We start from the raw sequence: 25,457 nt of genomic DNA, 5'->3' as shown, positions 1-25,457 counted from the left end.
CACCCATGTGGGAGACCTGGAAGAATCTCCCGACTCCTGGCTTCGGATCGGCGCAGCTCCAGCTTTTGTGGCCATTTGGGGAGTGAATCAGTGGATGGAAGACCTCTCTCTCTCTCTCTCTCTCTCTCTCTCTCTCTCTGTAACTCTGCATCTCAGGCAAATAAATAAATCTTAAAAAAAAAAAAAAGTTCGGTAGTGTGGGGCCACTGTCCCCCATGGAGGCAGTGCTGGGGTCATCCATCTGCTCCGAGGTTTGTTTCTCAGGGATGCCGATGAGGATCCCACAAAGTGACTGTTTTTGGTGGAGGCAGGCAGCCTGTACAGTGATGGGGGCACCCTATGGAAACTGAGGCACCCATGGTCTGGACCGGTGCTACCGCTGATGGCCACGCGGCAACCACACACACAAAGCCCTGAGCCAGGGCTGTGGGCGGCTCGGGCACGGCTGACCCACGTGGTGATAATTAGCTCTTAATTGTTGCTCCTGAGATCCTGCCTCGTTCCCCACCGGGTGGCCAGCGCTTGGAAGGAAAGGCTTCTACGTCCTGTGGGTCTCCCAGAGTACTTCGCTCAGGATGGCTTCGTAACCAGAGGAAGAACCATGATCGATGGACATAACACCAAGCTTTGTTTCAATCAAGCCTACATCGCTCCCTGGAAAGGAACCATGTTTTCCACTAGTTAAGACTTCATTGTAGAATACGTTTAGAAAGTGAAAACCATGGGGCCGGCGCCGTGGCGCACTTGGAGAATCCTCCACTTGCGGCACCGGCATCCCATATGGGCACCGGGTTCTAGTCCCGGTTGCTCCTCTTCCAGTCCAACTCTCTGCTGTGGCCCGGGAAGGCAGTGGAGGATGGCCCAAGTGCTTGGGCCCTGCACCCACATGGGAGACCAGGAGGAAGCACCTGGCTCCTGGCTTTGGATGGGCATAGCTCCATCCGTGGTGGCCATTTGGGAGTGAACCAACAGAAGGAAGACCTGTCTCTCTCTCTCACTGTCTATAATTCTACCTGTCAAATTAAAAAAAAAAAAAAAAGTGAAAACCAGAAGCTGACAGGCGGACTTTTTTTCTAGGTAGAATGCTGAAAACAGCATACAGTGGATACCAAGTGGGGTTGAACTAAACACCTGCTTGGGGTTTATGTCACAGCTGCCTGGTCAGGACAGGTGTTTGATGCCTGGTTCAGTCCTAAAAGTTAGGGGCTGGCACTGTAGTGTAGCAGGTAAAGCCACAGCCTGCAGTGCCAGCATCCCATATGGGCGCCGTTTCGAGTCCCGGCTGCTCCACTTTCGATCCAGCTCTCTGCTGTGGCCTGGAATAGCAGTAGAAGATGGCCCAAGTCCTTGGGCCCCTGCACCCGCATGGGAGACCTGGAAGAAGCTCCTGGCTCCTGGCTTCGGATTGGCACAGCTCGGCTGTTGTGGCCATTTGGGGAGTGAACAAGCAGATGGAAGATCCCTCTCTCTCTCTCTCTCTCTCTCTCTCTAACTTTCAAGTAAATAAATAAATCTTAAAAAAAATTAGCCTGTTTGACAAACAGGGCAGGCAAAGCTAAAATCTGCATTTTCCTCTGGCCTTAGCGACTCCCGTGGTGAACCTGACAATGCTGACCCTCCCAAGTCCTGTGGTGACTCCCAGTTGCTGGGGCTAAGGCACTTCTATGTCCCCGTGCTGGGGACCTCAAGGATCCTGGCTTTGTATTCCACATCTGCAAACTCTTGGTTATGTTAGCATTGGGTTGTGCACCCAAACTCGGCCGACCACGAAGCCCGAGTTTCTGTTTGACAGGCTGCGGTTCTACAGGTCCACACGGGGTGCACACACACCAGCCGGCACTGGGAGAAGAGTCGACGATTCTGCCAGCTCATCCTAAACACGCGAAAAAAGCTTTGGCAAGCGGCCAACGCCCTTCAGTGCGGGTGGGTGAGGGACCGCGGGGGAGGCTGGGAATGCAGGAGACTGGAGGGAGGAGGAGTGGCCAAATGCCTCCTTGCCGCCTGGTGCCTAAAGGGGACTGGTCCTGCGGGCTGGGCTGCAGCCTCCACACCCCCTCACTGCCCTGAGGGCGACCCGGGAATCTCTCCCTCCTTCATCGCACACACTCCAAGCGTGCACACTTGACACACCCTGGGTGTTGAGAATCAGCACGCAACATGTCACATGCCGTGTGTTTACTGCGTGAATGCTGACGGTCGCCACGGTGACTGTCTATGCAGACGTATTTCGGTGTGGTTGAAAAACACTTTTGAGTTACACAGATCTGGGTTTCTCAGGCCTGCTGTGTGACGCCGGGTAGGGCGTGTGGGCCCCCTGAGCCCCAGCTTCCTCCTGGTAGAATCAGGCTCTCTCTACACACAAGGTAGTGAGTGAAATACCCGGGCGTGCAGCATGCGAGTGGCCCTTTGTAGTTGCAAATGGTTCAGCCGCAGGAAGGACACTTTCACATTGTGGTACAGCTACTGCCACCACCCACGTGCAGAACCTTCGCGTCTTCTCACACCGAAACTCTGTCTCCAGCAGACACCGTCTCCCCAGCCCCCCTTCCTCCGGCCCTGGTGCCCACCATTCTACGTCCTGCCTCCCCGAAGGCAGCTCCCCCAGTGCCTCAGGTAAGTGGGACCACCCAAGGCTCACTGACTCCATCCTCGCAGGGTGGTTAGGCCGGCCCCATGAGATCCCACTTCTGAGTGCCTGCCCTGGAGCTGGCCTAAAAGAACTTAATAAACATCACTGTCTTCCCTCGTCCCCTCCTTGGCACAGGTGTGTGTCCGTCTTTCACCCACTACAGCCCCAGCTAGCAGCTGGGAGGCGTCCGTCCTTATGGATTAAAATGCATTTCCCAGACCCAGAGCCAACATGGTCTCTCCTGTGTGTCTGCCAAGCCACAGGGGTGGGAACAGTGCACAAGTGACTCTTCCTGCTCTGTCCCCCTCCTCTCCTGATGTTCAGGCTCCCCTAACAGCGAGGGTACACCATCCCGTGGCTCACGAGGGTGCCGGTGCTGGGGGTTAGGCTCTGCCTCAAGTTATTTTAGAAGCACTCAGCAAGCAAGCCACACCTCACACAGCCAAACCGATGCTCCTAATCGAACACGTATGAGCAGAGAAGCAGCCCTCCTGTGACAGAAGGAGCAGAGTTAGGCACGCAGAGGATTCTAGGAGGATGGTTATGGGGCTCCACGCAAGGCCAAGTGCTCCGAGTGACATCGCGGCCGACGGTGGCTTGGGTGGCAGCGTGGACCTTGCTGACGGCGCTGTCCACCGATGATGACTTTCCTGCTTTCTGTGCCTCCCCAAACTCCCAGCAGCCTGGCTGTTTCCACTCGAGTCTGGGGTCTGCTTCTCAAATGCCACCACCCTTTCTGGAATTACGGCTCGAGTCTGCCCAGCAGAGAGGGGAGTGGGAACTCGTCTCCGATCTGCGTTTCACTCCAGATAAGGGAGCCCAAGACTGCTGCACACTCCTTGCAAAATGTGTGATAGACAAAATGACTCTCTCCTCGGACTGGTTATGTTCCCCTTAAAATGTAGATGGCCGGCGCCGTGGCTCACTAGGCTAGTCCTCCGCCTTGCGGCACTGGCACACCGGGTTCTAGTCCCGGTCAGGGCGCCGGATTCTGTCCCGGTTGCCCCTCTACCAGACCAGCTCTTTGCTGTGGCCAGGGAGTGCAGTGGAGGATGGCCCAAGTGCTTGGGCCCTGCACCCCATGGGAGACCAGGAGAAGCACCTGGCTCCTGCCTTTGGATCAGCGCAGAGCGCTGGCCGCGGCGGCCATTGGAGGGTGAACCAACGGCAAAGGAAGACCTTTCTCTCTGTCTCTCTCTCTCTCTCACTGTCCACTCTGCCTGTCAAAAAAAAAATTAAAAAAAATTTTTTTAAAAAAATCTAGATTATTTCTAAGTAGTCTGCATCCTCCTTTCTAGTAAATTCTGCAGCTTAACTCAGATTCACAAAGACACCTCCAGGGGGCAAGAGAAGCGAGCATTCCCAAGAATGGCGTGGAGGGCACCAGGGACAGGAGATCATGGGAGGTTTGTCTTCCTTTTAGAAAACATTTAGTTTTAGGCCGGCGCCGCGGCTCACTAGGCTAATCCTCCGCCTAGCGGCGCCGGCACACCGGGTTCTAGTCCCGGTTGGGGCGCCGGATTCTGTCCCGGTTGCCCCTCTTCCAGGCCAGCTCTCTGCTGTGGCCAGGGAGTGCAGTGGAGGATGGCCCAGGTGCTTGGGCCCTGCACCCCATGGGAGACCAGGAAAAGCACCTGGCTCCTGGCTCCTGCCATCGGATCAGCGCGGTGTGCCGGCCGCAGCGCGCCGGCCGTGGCGGCCATTGGAGGGTGAACCAACGGCAAAAGGAAGACCTTTCTCTCTGTCTCTCTTTCACTGTCCACTCTACCTGTCAAAAAAAAAAAAAAAAAAAAAAAAAAAAAGAAAACATTTAGTTTTAGAATTCTTCATGCAAATCAGACGTTTAGAAATCGAATTCTTTTTTTTAAAGATTTATTTATTTATTTGAAAGTCAGAGTTACACAGAGAGAGAAGGAGAGGCAGAGAGAGAGAGGTCTTCCATCCGCTGGTTCACTCCCCAATTGGCCGCAACAGCTGGAGCTGCGCTGATCCTAAGCCAGGAGCCAGGAGATTCCTTCGAGTCTTCCCATGTGGGTGCAGGGGCCCAAGGTCTTCGGCCATCTTCTACTGCTTTCCCAGGCCATAGCAGAGAGCTCGATTGGAAGTGGAGCAGGCGGGACTTGAACTGGCGCCCACAAGGGATACCGGCACTGCCGATGATGGCTTTACCCGCTATGCCACAGCACCGGCCCCTAAAAATCGAATTCTTAACATGTATGATGTAGACTCAAGGAAGAACGCTAGTCACTGTATGATGACGCAGAGTCGGCTTGTGGTCAATGACGACCCCTCCATTTCTCTGCTTGCCTATTTCTGCTCACGGCCACAGCACCTATGAAGGCACCGTGTGTGCTCCAGCTGTGCCTGGACAGGAGGTGGGGTTTGGGGGTTCAGGTGTGGCACCCTAATAGGGCTGAGGTTCTGCACTGTGCTGCCCAGAGTGAGTGCTGCAGGGATGAGCGGCCTGGGTGTCCATGGTGAAGCAAGGACCAGCAGGGCCACCCTTGGTCCCTCTTCCAGCCCTCAGTTTCAGCTGTTCTCTTGGAATTCCCAGAGCTCCTTCTGCGGCTCCTTCCCAATCCCAGCTTCCGAAGATCGCTCTGTCACCTCCGTGGTGGCCTCCTGGCCTGTGACCGTGTTGCAATGGCACCAATTCCCTGCTCAATGAGGGTTTGTTTTTTTTTTTCCGTTTAAATCATTGCACTGAGGGTGGGGCTGGGGATGAGCCTGAGCAGTGTCCCCCCCTCCAAATCCACTTCCATGCATGCGGGGTTGCTTGCAAAGAGGGTCTCTGCAGATGTTATCAAGTTAAGAGGACATCCCACTGGTGAGCAAGGACTCCAAGTCCAGTCCTGGTGCCTCCGTAAGAGCAGGGAGGTGAGGGCCCAGGAACACAGGTGCACAGGGATAAGATTCTGCAACCCACGGCCAGAATGAGTGATCCGTCCACAGAGAACTCCAAGCACTGACAGTAACTCCAGACGACAGAGAGAGGCCCGGAACAGACTCCCACGCAGCCTCCGGAGGACCCACCCTCGTGGCCTCCGTGAGCTTGGCTTCCTGAGTGGAGGGCCTGGGGCTTGAAGCTGCCTGGTTTGCGGCGCTTCATTAGGGCAGCGGTGGGAAGCGGGTGCAGCTGTCTCTCACGCCCTGGGGCCTTTCTCCGTTGGCGCCATGTCACACCGGCCCCTTGTGGCTGCGACTCGCTCACCATCGACAGAGAACAAACCCCAGAACCCGTCCCAGGGAGCAGCTTCCGGGCTGCACCCACAAGCTTGGGAGGATAAGAAGATACTCTGTTTATTTTCTGTAACACATGCCGAGCTCCTGGGCCAACGTTTGGGAAATGCCATCAACCCAGACGACGAGATGAGATGTTGCCTCTGACGCTGCCTCTCATCATCAAGCCCTGGTCCTGCAAATACTCACACGTTCCCGAGAAGGTTCAGAGACAGAGACATGCACCCTGCGAAGCTACAGGTGGCAAAGATAACCTCAACCTTGAATTTTGAAGAATGCCAGTCCTAGGGCGGATTATTCAACGAAGAGCTCGGCTGGACAGGTGCTCCCGGTCCGAGACGCATGAGGCCAGCCAAACACGACGTGGTCCAGCAGCAAATCCCTTCCGCCTCGCTCCATCTGGTTTTACTGTGCCAGTCGGGTGCATCTCTCCACGGTGTTCCACATACAAGCAGTATCCGCGAGATGGCAAAGGGTGTGTTAACAGTGGCTTCGTGGTCCAAGGACTTTGCACACGGCACAGCTGGACAGGCTTCTTCAGGAACTTGTATGGGACTTCTCAAAGGCCTTGCCCTATGCCTACTGGACACAAGATCTTCCTAGTTAGAATAGCTCTTACTATTGGGAGAGACACTAGTGCTTTTCAGAACCACCTTTTTATGTACTTGAAGGGAACACATTTCTTGTATTTTATACACACAGGTTTAAGAACATAATGACATTTCCCATCCTACTCTTCCTCCCTTGCTACTCCTTCCTTTCTTATTTTTCTTTTATCAGAACCACTTTTGATAAGTCCTGGTTGAGATGCGTCTCAAATCATCTCACTCTTCATCTCGCTTTACAACGTTTTCTCTAGGGGCTGATTGTGGCGGTGTAGTGGGTTAAGATACCACCTGTGACGCCAGCAGCCCATTTAGGTGCTGGTTCGTATCCTGGCTGCTTGACTTCTGATCCAGCTCCTTGTTAATGTGCCTGGGAAAGCAGTTGAAGATAGCCCAAGTAATTGGACCCTTCCACCCACGTGGGAGGCCCAGAAGAAGTTCCTGGCTCCTGGCTCTGGCCTGGCCCCACCTTGACTGATGTGGCCATTTGAAGATTGAACCAGCTGATGGAAGATCAATCTCTCTCTCTCTCTCTAACTCAGCCTTTCAAATAAATAATATTTTTTAAAAAAAAACTTTTCTTTAGTAATTCTACTTAGAGATGTTTTCTATCCATGTCAAAAATTCACGTCCTTGGGTCCTGTGCAGTGGTGTAGCGGGTTAAGCCACTGCCTGTCACACCAGCATCCCATATGGGTGCTGGTTCAAGTCCCGGCTGCTCCACTTCTGATCCAGCCTCTGCTAATGTGCCTGGGAAAGCAGCAGAAGATGGCCCAAGTGCTTGGGCCCCTGTAACTCATGTGGGAGACCTGGAAGAAGCTCCTGGCTGCTGGCTTTGGCCTGGCCCAACCCTGGCCATAGTGGCCAATTGGAGAATGAACCAGTGGTTGGAAGATTGATCTCTCTTTCTAACTCTGGCTTTCAAATAAATAAAAATACATCTTAAAAAAAATCATGTCCTGACAAACTCTCTAAAATATCCCATGAGTTGTAAATACAGATAAAATGACTTACTTCCCAGATGGGGACTCTGTATGATACACAGTAAGAAAAAAAACCAGCCTGCTCTTGTGTTTACTAGAGGTGAACTTGGGCAAATCTCGAGCCTCTGAGATTTACAGCATTGCCAAGATCCTTGTAGGCACGAAAGCCTTACCACACCACCTGGCGCGTGGTGAGTGGTTAATGACAGCATTTAGTACCATCAGGTGTCAAATGCCTTCAAGGAGCTGGGACTCGGTTGGCAAGGAGAGTCTTGCACCTGTGAAGGGATGCACCTGGTGGGTAGGGCCCAAAGGCTGGTAAACACGCATATGTGGGGACAGTAAATGGCACACCCAACCACGTACACGTTGGGTAACAGGCTGGGGTAGATGAAAACCCCGAGTGATGTTAGGACCCCGTGGCGGCTCCCTGTTGTCCTTTGTCTTGTCCCCTGAGTGAAAGCAACCTGGGGTGAGTGTGCAGGGCAGTGAGCGGCACTGAACGGACTTGGGTTCAACTTGTGGAGCGCAGCCAGGGCGGGTGGCTCAAGTGTACACTTTGGGAGGAGCCTTTCCTTGCGTGATGCGAGAAAGGATGTCCTAGCATGGGAAGTCGTCCCACGATGGTGTGGCACTCGGGGTGCTGCCTCCTCGTGACAGCAGGTGCTCCCCCTCGGGCTGGAGACTCTCCGTGCGTACAACATGGGGGGAACGCAAGGTGGTGGGATCAGAGTCTTCAAAACCATCCTACGGCCAACGGTTCGTGGTCCAAGGCGACGATCGTGAATCAGCGAGGCAGCAGAGATCCATTTTTAGGATTTTCCAGTAGTGAAGATGGAGGCACAGAGACGCCAGAAGTGGTCCTATGAGCACATTTTAAGTCCTGGCTTCATCCTTGGTGACCTGGGTCGATCAGGGAGTCTCACAGACACTCACCTGCCTTGCCCATAAAACGGGATGCTGATGCTTGAATATTAACATGATCAAAGCTGGACCCCACAAGGATACCGAAACCCACAGATGCTCCTAGGAGTTCCTCATATAAAATGACATATTTGCACATGACCTACACCGATTCCCCCATATACTTCAAATTATCTTCCTATTACTTGTAACACGCCAGACAATGAAAATGCTATACAAATGGCTGTCATACTATATTCTTTATGGAATATGATGACAAGAAAGTCTCGGGGCCAGAATTGTGGAACAGGGGGTAAATCCGCGGCCTGTGACGCTGGCATCCCATATGGGCACCAGTTCCTGTCTTAGCTGCTCCACTTCCAATCCAGCTCCCTGCTAATGCACCTGGGAAAGCCGCAAAAGATGGCCGAAGTGCTTGGGCCCCTGCACCCAAGTGGGAGACCTGGAAGAGACTCTTGGATCCTGGCTTTGGCCATTTGGGGCTGAACCAGCAGATGGAAGACCTCTCTCTCTTTCTGCCTCTCCCTCTCTCTGTGTAACTCTGACTTCCCAATCAATCAATCAATCAATCATGTTCAGAACAGACGCAGGTTTTTTTTTTTTTTTTTTCAAGTATTTTGATTCACAGTCGGATGAATCCGAGAGTGTGGCAACCGTGGATCGGCACGGGAGACTTAACAGATCTTCTGCCAATCCTGGTCTTCTTCCTCATTTTTTTTTCCGAAAACCCCTGCAGAGAATATTCTCCAGGGAAGACAGAGAGATGTCTCCCTCCCCCCCGCCCCGTTAGGTAGAGGGCAGGTCGAGGAGGGAGCGTAAGGTGACAAGGAATAGAAACAGGAGTACAGGTGAATTCAGTGAACGTCCCCCAGTTACTCCATTTACTTGTAGGCATTACCAGCCCTGCCAGCCCCATCCTGAGGGATCCAGAAATGCCTGCCGCTGGGCCTTGGTGACTGGCACTGCTGGCTGAGACAGGCATGCCATCCCCTGGAGGTGGCCACACGCTCAGCGCTCACATCCGGCGCTGGGCACAGCCGCGCGCCCGTCACCTAGGAGGAGCTCACTGCTGTTCACTGCTGTGGCTCAACAGAAGCGTGCACTCCCGCAGACAGGGCAAAGCATGGGGCCTCTTTGCAAACAAACGCCATTTCTATTTCGCTTGGCCGCGTGGTGGATGACTGGGGAGGGGACAGTGGGGGAGGTGGAGAGGGGAAAAATCCACTGGCCTTCCGCAAGTCCCTTTTTTTTTTTTTTTTTGACAGGCAGAGTGGACAGTGAGAGAGAGAGACAGAGAGAAAGGTCTTCCTTTGCCGTTGGTTCACCCTCCAATGGCCGCCGCGGCCGGCGCACCGCGCTGATCCGAAGCCAGGAGCCAGGTGCTTCTCCTGGTCTCCCATGGGGTGCAGGGCCCAAGCACTTGGGCCATCCTCCACTGCACTCCCGGGCCACAGCAGAGAGCTGGCCTGGAAGAGGGGCAACCGGGACAGAATCCGGCGCCCCGACTGGGACTAGAACCCGGTGTGCCGGCACCGCAAGGCGGAGGATTAGCCTAGTGAGCCATGGCGCTGGCCTCTGCAAGTCCCTCTTAACAGCTAGTGTTAGCACAGGTTCTCAACGCCCCGTCTCAGCCCAGGCGGCTGGAGTTCACACTGAACATGCTGGGTGAGCCTGGCCTCTCAAACACATTACAGAGAATCCACAAAGAAGCCAAACTGTGATTTGAGCGCCATTTTTTTTAAACTTCATAACAACAAAAAAATAGATTAGAGCTCCATCTGAATAAAATGTAATAATTTAAACATTTATTGATTCACTACTTTATATTTTATAAAATCAAACTACAAAACGGCTAACACGTAAGATCTGCAAAACATTGATCTCGCAAGAGGAATTTTTCATATTCAAGTTTTGGGTATAATAAAAAAATATTATAAACTCTGAAATCAAGTAACGTTTGAGGAATACCTGTAAGCAAGTTTGAACCGGCTTAATCAAGCTTACGGCATGACTCATGACCAACTTACTGAGAACTTATTTGCAGAAAGAAAACTTCGTAAGAGAGATTCACCTGCCAGAAGTCGGCCACGGTAGCGGGAAGTGGTCCTTGGGTGGCGATATAGGCAGGATTCCTTGGGTCGTGATCCATCTGCAGAGACAAGATAACCGCACAGGGACTGAGTTAGGAAGTCACGCTGGACCTCAGGGGGACGTGAGGGCTGTGCACCCTGCATCAGCAGCTCCTGCCACGGGGTCACAACCCCAGGGCCCCTCAGCTTCCTCGCCTTCACCGATGCAAGTGAGTATCCAGGCACAGGCAGAATCGTGAGCCAGGGCAAACACATCTAAGATGCTTCTTACACCTGATGTGGAGGTCGGAAGAGCAGCTTCTACAGAGACGAAGACCAGGAGCCCCGTGAGAGCCGATAGCAAGCCATCAATCAGCCCACCTAACAGATGCAGCCGGGTGGACCGCACTGCCAAGGTTGCAGGCGATTCCAGCACAGCACAGCCACGGTGCCGTTGCAGGCAACTTCCAAGCCCACCCCAGGCTAGGAGCTGTGTTTGGAATAACGAGCCCACGTCTTGGCACTGTGGGTGCTGGGCTAGAGAGGCGACACGTAAGCTCTTAGGAGTGAGGGCCCTGTGGACCAATCTGCCTCATGGTCCCCAGAACAGTGATCTCATCTCATGTAGGGGCTTGTGTTCATTTACTGGGAGAAGAGAGCCCAGGCAAAGACAGTTGTCTGGGCCTGGCTGAAGCCCAGGGTGGCAGGTACTTCCCAGGAACTCATTTTCTGTTCTGTTTCTCACAAAGAAGAATGCAACTGTGGGCTTTCTGGCCGGCTGATTTGTTGGCTGGCATCCTGCTAACTCCAACAGGGCGAGTGCGGCTTAAAAGACCTTCATTACAGCATGGAATTCAAGGAATGACTACTGAAAAGGAACACGAGAGGCAGGGGTAGTGGTGCAGTGAGATAAGCCACCCCTTGGGGACACCTGCAACGCATACTGGAGTGCCTGGGATGGAGTCCTAGCTCAGCTTCCAATCCAGCTTCCTGCTAATGCACACGCTGGGAGGCAAGAGCTGCTGGCTCAAGTGCTTGGGCCCCTGCCACCTGCATGGGAGATCTGGGTGGAGTTCCCGGCTCCTGGCTTCAGATCGGCCCAGCTTGCCTGTTGCTGATATCTGGGGAATAAACCAGTGGATGAAAGACCTCTCTCTCTCTCTCTCTCTCTGCTTTTCAAATACTTTAAAAAAAAAAAAAAATGGAAAATGAGAACAAAGCCCAGAGAAGCAAACAGTATTAAGGCACATTGAGGAAGACAGACAGACAGGGCTCTGAGCCCCAGTGGTCAGTCCTGGCCACCTCGCCAAAGCACAGGCGACATCTGGCCATCATTCCCATCCCCAGGACTGAGCCCCACTCCCCCACCTCCCAGGAGACAGGAGACAGCATGAGGCTCCGCTGGTGGAACCTCACCTTTGGGCAAGACGGCTGACTACTCCTCAGATCTATATCCTTGCGTGTCTAGAACTGGAGTTTACTCCTTTGAGGTCAGAGTTTGATGTAAAATTTAAAATGTTCAGTATTCACAGATGATGATTAAGGATACATCATTTTCTGAGAAAGCTTTCACCCTGTGCGGCTCTGAGTCAACACGTGAGGACATCGGTGGGAAATGCCGGTGCCACCTTAAAGCTCAGCTCTGCCTGCAGGCAGCACCCCTCTCCCGGCGACCCCCGGTGAATCTGCGCACAGCCCATCAGCACTCTCCACAATGACGGCTGTCAGCATGAAAGAATGCATCAAGTGCACCTTATAATTATGTGCGCCATAAAAGAGGGGAGACACATAAAGGAACAGATGTAAGTTATTCTAACAGAACAACAAAATGACGCTAGCCGGGGGCTGGGGAGGGGGGGGAGCCAGCGAGAAAAGCTTTTTGTGCATCTAATTTAGTGATTCATAATTAAAACCGGACCTAGTTTTGAAATCCACCACAACACACACAATACAGGTAAAATTATGTTACTCTCGCTGAAAGCCCCAATTAAAATGTTTCAGTGGGTAAACGCTTAGCAGAAATAAGTTTTGATTTTTCTGAAATGTGCATTTGTCGGGGGTGACAGCTATTTACGGAGACCCCGTCTCTTCCCCGCACGTAGCCATGCAGCAGGGAGAAAACCCCACCTCCTTCTGCAACGTGTTTTTTCACCCAAGTGGCTTAGACAGCGACACATCTTACAAAGCCTCGCGTGTACGAACTGGCACATCTGGTTGCTTCCAAAATACGGCATACGTGATTTAAGGTGAAGCAGTGGGCGGAGTTTCGGGAGGATCAGCAAGGCAACTTTCGTGCTAGGTCTCCGCTGTTCCACGTTTCAAACGCCTGAAGCCCATCACCCGCTCAGGTGCCCAAGACAGAAGCCACGAAGGCAAGCCACGAGGGAGGAGACACTGACAGCAGTAGCGCCCCCACCGCGCTCCACGGCGCTCACGTGGCTGCCACTGGGCAGGCGGCAAATAGCACAGTGATCACACGGTGGGGGAGATGTGTCATCAGTTTAACAATACTTCAGAAGACAATCACAATTATTTCATTCTAGGCACACTCGGTGGAACAGGGAACAAGCCTGGACAGGAGCACTCTGTACACGTAGCCGCTCTAAGGGAACAGAGAGCCCTATCCCGGCTTTATACAATCTCTACTGAAAACAACTAACGCGAGCGTTCAGCTGAGCAGTGTTACACGATTTAAGGTTTTCAAGGCAGGAGAAGCATACGTGGGTGCTTCAAAAAGTTCACGGGCTGAAAAGCTAAGTTTATTTTGGTGCAAAACATTTGAAACCCACGCGTGATTTTTTTTCATGATTTGCATCTTCACACTACGTGTTTTCCATGAACTTCCTGAAGGCTCCTCCCACACCTAAGTTTCCACGGACACTACACCTTGTCCGACAGGAGGAGCACCTGCTTGGCAAATGCATCTGGCTTCCCCGTTTGGTGATAAACCCCGGCTTCCTCTGCTCCTTGCACTTCATCCTCCCCTCCTCCTTTCTTCTTGTTCGCCATGTCTTTGTTGTGCAGCGTCTAGTTGTAGGACTGTGTTATTAGTCTTGGACTCCAGGAACAGCACGCCCACGGAGGAAGTCAGCTCAAGTCTCTGGGCCTCAGTCTCAGTGTCTTGAACGTGAGGATGGCTGGGGAGCAGGGACAATGGACAATAGGACGTCGAAGGGCCCCTTAGCCCTGGAATTCTATGTGCAGACTCCTCTATGCTTACATGTGTGTGTGTGAGCGCTCTGGCTGTAACCCTGACAACCTGTACATTTAATAAGGGAAGCACCCGGCTGTTGGGTGGCCCCAGGACTGGTAGCACCAGCCTATATTCTCCTGATCGGGACCTGCGTAAGAAGGAAGAACTCTGAACAGGTGAGCGCCCAGTTTATGTGCTTTCCAGTGTTACTGAGCAGCGGGGCATTTGAAGGGGTAACACGGTGGCATGGTTTTATTAAGCTGCTTTTTTCACATAAAGAGAGACCCCTTACTTGTGCTGAATGTATTATCCCTTAGTGGGCCGATTTCTAGGGAGACATCAAACGAAGCTGGATACAAGCATGGTCTATTCTTACGTCTTTCTAAACGCATGGCAAAAAATAAGCCAACACTCTGCCTTAAGCTATGGGACGGCAATTATTAAATAAGCAGGAGTGGCTGACGTATTTTTTAGGAACTCTAATTTGCATTTAAAAAAACCTTAGCAATAATTTCCTCCAATAAATCGATTTGCAAAATGAAACATTCAGGCCGGCCCCGCGGCTCAACAGGCTAATCCTCCGCCTAGCGGCGCCGGCACACCGGGTTCTAGTCCCGGTCGGGGCGCCGGATTCTGTCCCGGTTGCCCCTCTTCCAGGCCAGCTCTCTGCTGTGGCCCGGGAGTGCAGTGGAGGATGGCCCAAGTGCTTGGGCCCTGCACCCCATGGGAGACCAGGAGAAGCACCTGGCTCCTGCCATCGGATCAGCGTGGTGCGCTGGCCACAGCGGCCATTGGAGGGTGAACCAACGGCAAAGGAAGACCTTTCTCTGTCTCTCTTTCTCACACTGTCCACTCTGCCTGTCAAAAAAAAAAAAAAAAAAAAAAAAAAGGAAACACTCAGCACATCAAGACCCAAAGGCTTGACCAGCTGCAGCCCAGTGATGCCCCAGGGCCCCGCAGGTGGGCAGGTGGGCAGGTGGGCGGGGAACGAGTTTGTGCTCCAAACCAACCCTGGCTCAGGGAACATCTGGGGGTCACATCGGTTACTCTGACGTCTTACACAGAGAGCGACTGTGTGTGTTACCTGTCTGCATTTCTGTCTATCAACTTCTACATTTTCCAACCTTTAAAACAATTTTAGGGGCTGGCATTGGGGTGTGGTGGGTTAAGCCACCTCCCCTATTAGAATGCTTGGTTTGAATTCTGGCTACTCCATGCCTCTGATCTGGCTTGCTGCTACTGCGTCCTGGGAGGGAGCAGATGACGGCTCAAGCACTCGGGTTCCGGGCCCTGCTGTGGGAGACCTGGAAGGGGCTCCCGCCTCCTGGCTTTGATTTGGCTTTGCCCTAGCCGTTGGGGGCATCTGGGGAGTGAACCAGCAGGTGGAAAATCTCTCTCTCCTCCGCTCTGTTACTCTGCCTTTCAGATAGATACATAAATCTGATTTTATTTGAGTTGTCAAATCATTTTCTAGATACCGAGTCTTAATATGAGAATTTATTGGGAAATTGTAGTTTTGGTAATCAACAGGAGAGAGACTGGCTTATAAACCTATTTATTTGATAAATCTATCTTTCTTCCTTCCTCCCTCCCTCCTTCCCTCCCCCTTCTTTCTTTCAGGAAAAGGTTTATTTATTTACTTGGAAGGCAGAGTGACAGAGGGGAGGGGAGGCAGACAGCGGGCACACACATGAGAGAGATCTCCCATCCACTGGCTCACACCCCAAATGGCTGCCAACGTAGGCTGGGCCAGGTTGAAGCCCAGAGCCTAGCACTCCATGTGAGTCTCCCACACGGGTGGCAGGGGCCCAGGCACTTGGGCCATCTTCCACTGCCTTCCCAGCCACATTAGCTGGGAGCCGTATTGGAAGCAGAGCAGCGGGACTTGAACCAACACTCCGTGTTCCGAGCAGCCCCTGCTGCCCCGCCATGCTGGCCCCCACCTCCACAAGGTATCGTTATGGGCTGAGATTGACCGAATAGAAAGCGCAAATAAACACACCGGTGTTTGGTTATACACATTTTCTGAGAACCAAAGAACTGGCTCCCCTTGCTGGCCAGTTTCTTAGGCTAGGCAGGATGCATAGGCTGTCAAGACTGTCTTAGGAGTCGGCCTGTCCCTGCTTAAATTAGTTTGATGCATTCCGAATGGAAGCCTTAACCAATGCTTTCTTCCTCCATACACAGAGGAATGAAGGATTAAGCTCACTGTTAAGTGTCATGGGGAATTTCAGACTTGTTCCTCGGGATAAGACTCGTGTGTTGTGTCTGGGCAATGCCCCGTGTGGCATCCTTGGTAATAACCAAGCTGAGCTTTAAATGTAGCTGATGGGCTTCTCTCTGACACCCTGTGCAGGGAAACAGAATTCCCATTTACATCCACGACCTCTGATTTAAAAGCGAAGATTGCACATTATTTACTATTGGATGACTTCCCTGAAATTTAATGAGGACTAAGTACAAATATGACAGATGTAATTATCATAGCTTTATTCCGCACAGCCAGGGTCTTCTTGTGCTATAATTGTGAGCTTTTCACTCAATGGCTGCTAGGAAGGCCATTAGCATTGTCTCTTCAGTTATTCCACAGACAAGAGGCAATGCGGATTTCCTGTAGTTCATTCTTACAATCCAAATTTGGAAGGAAAAAAAAAACACAACTGGGGTATGAAATAATGGAAAAGCATAAAAGGTACTGTAAAATTGCTTCTCTCTCCTGGAGCCACCTTCTGACCCGAGTTCCTGGCCTGCAAGGCCTGGGGAGGTGGCTGTGAATTTCCACTAATGGAAGAGAGAAGTGTGGGAATTCGCGCCCTCCCCGGCGTGTCCAGACACCCTCGAGAGCCCGTGTGCACACAAAAGCTGTGGAAGGCTTCTGCCGACGACACAGCTTCTACGTCGTACACGGATGCTCATAATGAGACTGGACTTCAGGTTGGCACAGCCCAGACATCAGAAGCTGGAACCCGGAAAGGAGTGGGGTGGGGACGGGAGTTGGACCAGGCCGTAACACTGAACTTCAAGATAATGGCTTTGTTTCTCCTCATTCTGGTCTCACAAAACGATTTGTTCCAGGGAAAAGGAACCAGAGGAGTGTTTCTTCTGTCTCTTTGCACTGGCCACCGATACTGCCCACCACGTAGCAAGCAAATCCAGGCCCTCACAAAACCTAACATCACTAGAAGTGATGCTCCGTCCTCAATATGAGACTGGTAGATCAATAAGGTTCGGGGTTGACTTTTCTTTTCTTTTCTTTCTTTTTTTCTTTCTCTTCTTTCTCTTCTTTCTTTCTTTCTTTCTTTCTTTCTTTCTTTCTTTCTCTCTCTCTCTCTCTCTTTCTCTTTCTCTCTTTCTTTCTCTCTTTCCTTCTCTCTTTCTTTCTCTCTTTCTTTCTCTCTTTCTCTCTTTTAGTTAATCTTCTTGAGAAAGACTAATTGGTTCCAAATGAGAACCTTTGAAACACAGACAGAACCAGTCTTTGAAGTCTACCTCTCCTGGACATAAAGGAGTTATTTCTTTTGAAAACATGAACACATAAACACAAGGCAGGGGCTCCGGGAGGTGCAAGTGCTTTACTCTGAATTCACTTCTGGAATGTGAAACGTCAGAAAATGGAATGGGCCCACAGCACCGGGGAGTCTTAGCAATCCGCTTTATCCCAAAGGGGGCACTGAAATAAACAGCCTTGTAGTCCAACAAACAGGCCTACGAGCAGCTACTGTTAGCGATCAGACACACCAATGTTCTCACCCGAAGCTTTCTCTTAAAGGAGTCGAAAGGGAGCGGAGGCCGCTGTGCAGTGCACCTGCGCCCCGGGAGAAGGCCCGCTCTCTCTCAGTCCTCGGCACCACCACTGTCCTTAAACCCTTCATCCTGCAGGCTGCACGCAAATCTGGAATTTCAGTGAGATGCCCTGATGCCTCCTTGAAGACCAAAACTGAGAAACTCTGTTTAAAGTGGGGGAGGGGGAACACCATCACTAACACCTCTCCCTCTTTGCCATTGGTTTGAAAACGCCATCAGGGGCCGGTGCTGTGGCACAGCCAGCAAAGCTGCCCCCTGCAGTGCCGGCATCCCATGTGGGCGCCTGCTTGAGTCCTAGCTGCTCTGCTTCTGATCCAGCTCCCTGCTAATGCACCTAGGACGCAGTAGAGAATGGCCCAAGTGCTTGGGCCTCTGCACCTGCGTGGGAGACTCGGAAGAAGCTCCTGGCTCCTGTTATCGGATCAGCTCAGCTCCGGCCATTGTGGCCATCTGGGGAGTGAACCAGTGGATGGAAGACCTCTCTCTCTCTCTCTCTCTCTCTCTGCCCCTGCCTCTCTGTAATTCTGCCTTTCAAATAAAATAAATAAATCTTTATAAATCTTTAAAAATATATAAAAGCATCAACCATAGTTGGACTTTAGAAAAAAGTCCTGCCTTAGTTTGACTTCACTCTCCCACCTGCCACCATTCTAACTCTGGAAAGTCAGCCTGAGTGCTCATGGGATCCTGGCCTGGGAGCCCCCCTTCGGCCAGCTCTGACTTTACCCTCTTCAGTCCCCTGCAAGCCTAACGCTCAAGACAAGAGAGTACTCAGGTGGTGCCAGGGCTGCTAAGGAGTCATCCAGAAGTTCCGAGTTTCTTGGTCCTGGGGATCTCACGCCTCATGGTGCCAGGGAAGCTGCTGCGCGGCTGCCTTTGGAAATGGAAAACTCTCCCCAGCTCCCCCACTCTTCTGACATGACAGCCCCTGGGAGAGGCACAGCCCCCCAGCACCTGCTGTTTTGTTTTTAAGGTAGGATCTTACCCACAGGCAAAAACCAAGTGGAAATGAACCTGCAATTCTGAGCCTGCCTCAGTGCCACCGCTTGTTTTAAAAAGAGGCAGGTTTGGGTCTGATGTTTCCAACTCCTCCAAGCAAACAGGAAATCAGTGGCTGGGCAAAGGAGACCACCGCTGACTCAAGTTTCGCCGAAAGTCTCGGGTTCCAGTCAGTACGCTGTCAAGTTACCACTGCTGGACGCTCTACAGGACGCTGGACCTACTGCCCAATCTGAGCACTAGGTCCACTGTACTTACAGAACAGCCCCTGCCCGCTGCAGGGGGTGTCTGGACAGCTCAGGAGGCCTGGGTGGGGCCGGCACCAGCCCAGTCTACCTGGTCCAAACCAGCCACCAGCTCACGCTCCACAGCCGGGGTCGGGTCACATCTACGCTGGGGGAAAAAGCCCAGAGGCGACCTCAGGGGAGGTACTTACGATGGGGCTGGCGTTGATGTAGTCCGAGTTGCTGTGGCTGTTTTCGGATTTCAGCAGGATCCTGGAGTGGTCATCTGCAAGCAACCCCAAGAGCAACCGTTAGATCTCAGCACAGCCCTTCACCGGCCGGGACCAGGTGGCTGCTCAGGCCGTGAGCGCTGAGCCCCCCGCTCGGGCCCAGGTGCCGCGCCAACGACCCCGCTCCGCACTCTGCACAGCCCTTCTGAATGCTCTCTTTAATGACAGCTCTCCCTTAGACCCGGAGGAAGCTCCCGGCTCCTGATTCGGATCGGCGCAGCTCCGGCCATTGCGGCCATCTGGGGAATGGACCAGTGGATGGAAGACCTCTCTCTCTGTCTCTAACTCTCTCTTTGACTCTTTCAAATAAATAAAATTAAAAAAAAAAAAAAGGTGACTCTCCTTTCCCCACCTGCAGTACAGAGGCATGAAAACAGGGTTCCTGGGGAACTGGTTCGAAGTTCTCATTTGGTAGAATGTGGGTCTTTCTGATGTTTTGCTTTTGCAAAGTTCAAAGGCCAAAGTCAAGTGATCTGTAGTATTTTGTATGGTATTTACCTTTAACTGACAGACATAATTAACTACACACAGCAAATAAATACAGATGATCCCTGGTTCGACTGGGGATTTTTCCACTTGATGAAAGTGTTAAAACTCACACATACAACCATTCTGATTTTCGCTTTCAATTTTCAAGCGATTGCCTGAGATCATCAGTGCTTTATCATAAACGGGCTTTGCATTATGATTTTGCCCAACTCTAGGCTACTGCAAGTGCTCCGACCACACTCAAGGCAGGCAAGACTAAGCGACGCTCTGGGAGTTAGGGTTACTAAACGCTCCCTTGACTTAGGAAATTCTCAGCTCACCGTGGGTGTACAGGGAGCGTAACCCCATCATAAATTCATGGTATACACATGAATATTCAGCAGTGGCCACCACCCACCATACAGTTTCATAGTTGACAAATGGTTAAGTCCTCAGGATGATTGGAATTTGGTTCTAAAAGGAGAGGAAGAGACACAGGAAATGCTGACAAAGAGGGAACAGCGGAGAAGCACACAGGTGGAGACGCACTGTGTCAGAGGCTGGGCCGGACTAGCACAGAACCCAGACACAGCAGGGCAGGACTGACAGCGCTTAGGAGCGTCGCGATGAAACGCACTTGGTATGTGACCTACTCCTAATGTTGGTTCTGGGACAATCCTGCTCCTGCTTACTAAGAGTCTCCCTTTGCCCTGTTTTCGGGACTTTTAAATCGTGACCTTTCGTGGGAAGCCTAGGAGGGGCCATGGGGAGGCGGCAGGTGTAACCTGGCTCTGCATGGCATCGATGAGCCTGGCAAAGCCACAGGGAAGGTCAGCCAGGAAAACCCAGCTTCTGCAGGAATAAGCCACCTCGCCCTCCTCTCTGCAAGGTGCCTGCTGAAGACACAAAGTGATGCAGCCTCTAGCTCTGGCCTCTCTCTGGCTCCCAGGAATGCCTTTCTGGTGGTGCCAGCAACCCTGTTCTTCGCCTGGGCCGGAGCCATCAGAAGCCGGGGTTCCAGGGTGGCGAGCTTCTCACCGCTGCTCCTGCTCGCCCCAGTTCCGACCGTGTCACACCACGTCCTGCAGAGGTCCAGTCACCAGAAGACAGCGGCTCCCAATTCTGAAAGTGGCCCAGCAGGGGTCAGCGAAGGCCCTGGGGTTTGCTTTTGCTTGCGTCTTTCCTGGGTATTTTGCTAGATTTCTTAAACAACAAAATCTAGGGCTAGGAAAACTCCTTGGAGTAGCCCATAATGGCTTGAACTTGGAAATGGTCATCTATTTGAGACCAATGCACTACTAGACTGGACGCCATACCAGCAATCTTACTAACACTTTAATGTGAGCCTTTTCCTGGTAGAGACAAGGTTGGAAAAAAATCAGAAACACCCAGAGAGGGGGAAAGAGTGCATATATTACATGGCATGTTTATATGTATGTGTAACATATGTGCCCAAACGTGGCAGTGTTCGGAAGGTATTTACGTAGCTGCCACTAGCTCAGCCAAGCTATATATAATGATACAAAATCCTATGGACTCAATGGTTCCTGGGTTCCTGTACAAATTTACTGCTCAGAGAGCAAAAATGGAAATTAAGTTTACCAGAAGGAAAAAAAAAAAGTCAACTTTGACCTCCTAACATGCTACAAACACTACCCCTAAAATCGAGTCCAGGGAGCCCCACTTCTCAGTGTGGTGCCACCCAGGCACATCAAAGGCTTTTCTCAGAAGTGGGCGCACCGGCCTCTTGCTGCAGCCCACACAAGTGGGCTGCTTCCAGAGGTTTCCCGAGGGTCGCCCCCACGCCCTGCCTCAGTAGGAACATTTTCAACACAGCCAGCTTCAGGCACTTGGCGGAGAAATCTTTTCAAAGGGCAGGGTCGGGAGGGAGCCAGGACCGGGAAAGAAACTAGAGTTTGCAGTCTGTGACTTCAGGGTACTGCAGGCTTTGAAGATGTATAGGGAGGAGGGGCCTCTGGGCGGGGCTGAAGAGCACTCGGGGAGCCCAGCTTTGGGGGGGGGGTGCCTGTGGTTGCTCCTCATCTCGCAGGGGACGGCACTGCCCAGCCCCGCGCGACACAGCGGAGACACAGCATTCGCTCAAGTTGGGCTTTTCCAGGGCTCAGCGAGGAAGAGTATCCGCTGGACTCCCCCATCAGAAAATCGAGAGAGTGTTTCCTAAGATTGGCAGTCCGAGAGCTTGGTCCTCGGAGCACTGGCCGGACAACCCGGTGCGAGCCCACGGCCCCCACACTGGCACAGGGCTCTGCGGAACGTCCGTCCCCCTTAGGTCGCGCTTTGAGGGACAAGGGCTGCGAAAGCCGCAGAGCACCCCTGCCTGGCGATCGCACATTGGATTCGGCACCAAGGTGCTGCTTTACAAAAACTCACAGAGAAGCTATTTGGGTTTTACAGTGGGGGCCACCTGGAGCCTGACAACACCCAGAAGGGCCAGTGATGCTGGCCAGGGTGCGGCGGGGCCGGGTTCATGACAGGCTCGGCGATCCCCAGGCCAGCAGATCTTCATTTGACTGCGCCACTTTCTGAACCGTTTTGCCATTCACCTTTCTCGTTCACCTCCTTGGAAGAGATGTCCTCAGAGCTAAGGAGATGATGACAGCAAGTTGAGGGCCGCGGTCCCCTCTGTTCTCTCTTTTGTCTTGTTTCCCACACACAGTTTCAGTTACCCTCGGTCCACTGAGCTCTGATAAACGGTAAGCGAGAAATTCCGAAAACGATTCACCAATTTTAAGTTGCGAGTTGTTGCTCTAAGCGGCAGGAGGGCACCTGGAGCTGCCCCACTCAGCCCTGCCCAGGTCTTGCACCCCCGTCTCGGCTGTGTGTTCACGCAGTATACGCTACCCGCCTGCCACTCACTGGGTAGCCTGCTCGGTTATCAGATTGACTGGCGTGGTTTTGCACAGCTAGTGCTCAAGTGACCCTTGTTTTACCCAATAGTGGTCCCAAAGCACAGGAGAAGTGGCGCTGGCAATTCAGCTCTGCCAGAGAGGAGCCCCAAAGTGCCTCCTCTAAGTGAAAAGGTAAAGTTCTGGACTCGATAAGGAAAGAAAAAAATGGTGTGCTGAGACGGCCAAGATCTTGAATTAGCTATTGTTGTTAATCTCTTCCTGCGCCTAGTTTCTAACATTAAATCTTCATCCTATATACACAGGCACGAACAGTATGTACTGGGCTTGGTACTCTGCAGTTCCTGGCATCCACGATGGGCCTTGGAAGGCAGCCTCCGTGTTTTCAATAGGCTAATGGTTGTATCCCGAAACAGGTTCTTCCAAATACAAGGCTTGGTAAGGCCACCATCACCTTTTACAGTGCACAGGGAGGGCAGAGTGGCCTTGTTATCTGATGCCTCGCACTCAAGGTCTGGCTCATAAGCCAACACCCAGGGTCTTACCTAGGTTGGATTTACTGAAGGTTGCTCCTTCCTAGTTCCAGGATAAAACACACATGCACACACCTCCCTTGGGAGCAAACATAACTCAGTGAGTAGAATCACAGGGCAAGACTCTAATAATCCAGGTACTTGCCCAATTAAAACGTGGGTATATTCTTTAAAAGCTTGCTTCCAGACCTACTCGGAAACCAGGAAAACATGGACATTTACATTGCTTCTACCTTTTAAAATATCTGGCCCTAAGATCCACAATCACAGATCTTAGCAGGGAGGGAGAGAGAAGAGTGCATGTCACAAAGAAGCCTGTTGAACAAACCCTCCACAGGTAATGTTTTCCTGAGCTCCCATCATGCATTAGTGCCTTGTTCAGGAACATTTCAAGTTTCTCTAATATTCCATATTTTCATGTAGCTCATCTTCGAGCACCGGATCCCCGGGCCATCAACAGAATAGGAACTGTTCCCATTTTATGTTGCAGAAATCAAGGCCCAGGACGATGAGATGAGGTACTTGGCAAAGGTCACGGAGCCAGCAGGAGAGTGTGGGTTTTGCAAATTATTCAGTATTTTACCCAAAATGCCGGATGCTAAAGTGGCACGAACTCCTTGATCTTGTGGTTTGTAACACGAATTAGAGGCGTCTGTAGGAGTCACTGCTGAACACTGGTACTTGGCCACAGAAAAAATTAAAGAAAACATTTAAGGGATTTCTCCATCCAAGTGGTCTACCCCATGTTTCCTTGGGGGTTCTGCAGGAATTCCAACTTTCTGTTAAGGCTTAGACCAAGTCATTTTCCCCGGCTGGATGCCATCTTCTTTACTTTGAAGCTGTGGATACTTGGAGCGTGGCTGCTGACAGTCCAGGCCTGCAGGGGGCGGGACTTCAGTGGGGATTTGTGCAACAGGGGCACTGACAGCGAATGGCAGCTGTTTCCTGGACTTTCAGGGGTCCAATGACGGTCTGATAGACGGCAGAGACACAGCCAAAACCGCCCGCTGCTATCGGTACCCTGACTGTTCGTGCTGGTCTAATGATTCCAGCCGATTACACGTGAAAACCACTTGATTTATTTGGACTTGTCATAGTTGGGCAAAGGAATCCATCATGCTACCATTCTTGTTCCAAGACTCTGAGAAGCTAACAGGTGCATTTCTTTGCAGATCTGGGAACTTGAAGATAAGCGACAGTGTGATTCTAAAACACACTTGCCCTGAAGAGGTTAAGTCTTTAGTGAGAAGGCTCACTCCCACTTCTTTCCATATGTTTCCCTTCTTCTCGAAGTCAGCAAGCCGGGATTCTACGGTAGCCTGTAAGAATTGCTTAGCTTGAATGTGCTCTATCATCAAACATCTAAGAAGAAAACCAGCAGAGTTCTGCTTTGGGTCTCCTGGGATCATCACACGAAGTTGCATGTGGGCAGACCGGGCGAGGGCTAGGGTCCCACATCCAGAAAACTACCCTGCATCCAAAGATGACCTGGAAAAGAAACCATATTTCTATCTACTGCCCAGTCAGCACGCTGCCCGCCGGTGGGTCATGAGACACACTCAGAGCCCGGATCGTCTTCCTTGACCAAACGCCCCGACGGCAAGTCAAGTCTCCGGGTGGTGAAAGAGAGACTTGCAACGTGGCCGTCCTGAGTCTTGGTCTTGTATCTCATTTCTTACATTATTTCACTGGCATCGCCTGCAGATCTTTCAAAAAGCAATCCCCAAATAGGATTACCAACTTGCGGGGCAGGGGGATGACAGTGTACGCAGGTAGATCATAAATCCTGGTGCGTGGTGGGACTCCCACGTCTGAGGCTGTTTTAACCACACAGTACATCTGTGTGGAAGAGGAGCTCCCCTGATGGGACTGTGCGCTGACCAGAGTGCAGAGTGGACCTGCTCTGAAGGTGGCTAGGTTGCTGTGGCCGGCCAATGCCCATCCAGCCCCTGCAAGCTGTCCTGGAGGCACCTGGTGTCAATCAAAGTTTGAACCAACCATGCAGCTCCCAGAAAGGCACGCTGTGGGTCCTAACCAGCGGACTGCGTGCTCTCTTAGAAACAGGGTCCTTTCAGAGGTCACCTGTTAAGTTCCTGGTATCCTAGGAAAAAAGGAGGAATTTGGACACACGGGCAGGACCTGTCCAAAAACGAGGACAGCCATCAACAAGCCAAGGAGAGAGGCCTCAGGAGAATCCAGCCCTGTCCACACCTTGATGTTGGACTTCTGGCCCCCGCACCACGAGACAGTAAGTTTCTGCTACTTAAGCTGCCCAGCCCATGGGCTCTTGTAACAGGCACCCTAGGAGCTGGAAGCGCCGGGAGTGAGATTGCTCAGTTCTGGTCTTGTTTGCTTGTGGTTACCTGTGCCCTCTGTCAACCCCTGGTGACTGTGGATGGTCACACAGGTCTTAGCAGCTGAACTCCAATCAAGCTCCCATCAGCACATCAGCCAATAGCCCGTCCTCACAGCCTCAGGCCTGGGCAGCACCAGCAGGCGGTTTGCACTGCCGAGAGGTGCAGACGGAACCGTAGGAGTCCAAGTGTAGAAGGCAACCTGCTCGGATGCCATCAGTCACAGTCACAGCAGTGCCCGGCCAACACCCGGCGTCGTCTCCAAGTGCAAAGAG

General features: G+C 52.0%; 1 protein-coding gene across 2 annotated transcripts in view; it reads right to left on the bottom strand.

The window, feature by feature from the left end:
* The window catches only part of PTPRN2 (protein tyrosine phosphatase receptor type N2), a 1,115,035-nt gene that overhangs the window by 50,381 nt on the left and 1,039,197 nt on the right, over positions 1–25,457 (bottom strand). For both annotated transcript variants that reach the window (XM_051857048.2, XM_051857049.2), the window contains 2 exons: positions 18,883–18,956; positions 10,453–10,530 (listed from right to left, as the gene is read on the bottom strand). In XM_051857048.2, the coding sequence (XP_051713008.2) occupies positions 10,453–10,530; positions 18,883–18,956 (152 nt within the window). The remainder of the gene's footprint in view (positions 1–10,452; positions 10,531–18,882; positions 18,957–25,457) is intronic.

Source organism: Oryctolagus cuniculus, chromosome 7 (genome assembly GCF_964237555.1).
Source record: "Oryctolagus cuniculus chromosome 7, mOryCun1.1, whole genome shotgun sequence".
In the NCBI taxonomy this organism is placed as follows: domain Eukaryota; kingdom Metazoa; phylum Chordata; class Mammalia; order Lagomorpha; family Leporidae; genus Oryctolagus; species Oryctolagus cuniculus.
Note: the sequence above shows the minus strand (reverse complement) of the source record. Positions and strands in the feature narration are given on the sequence as shown.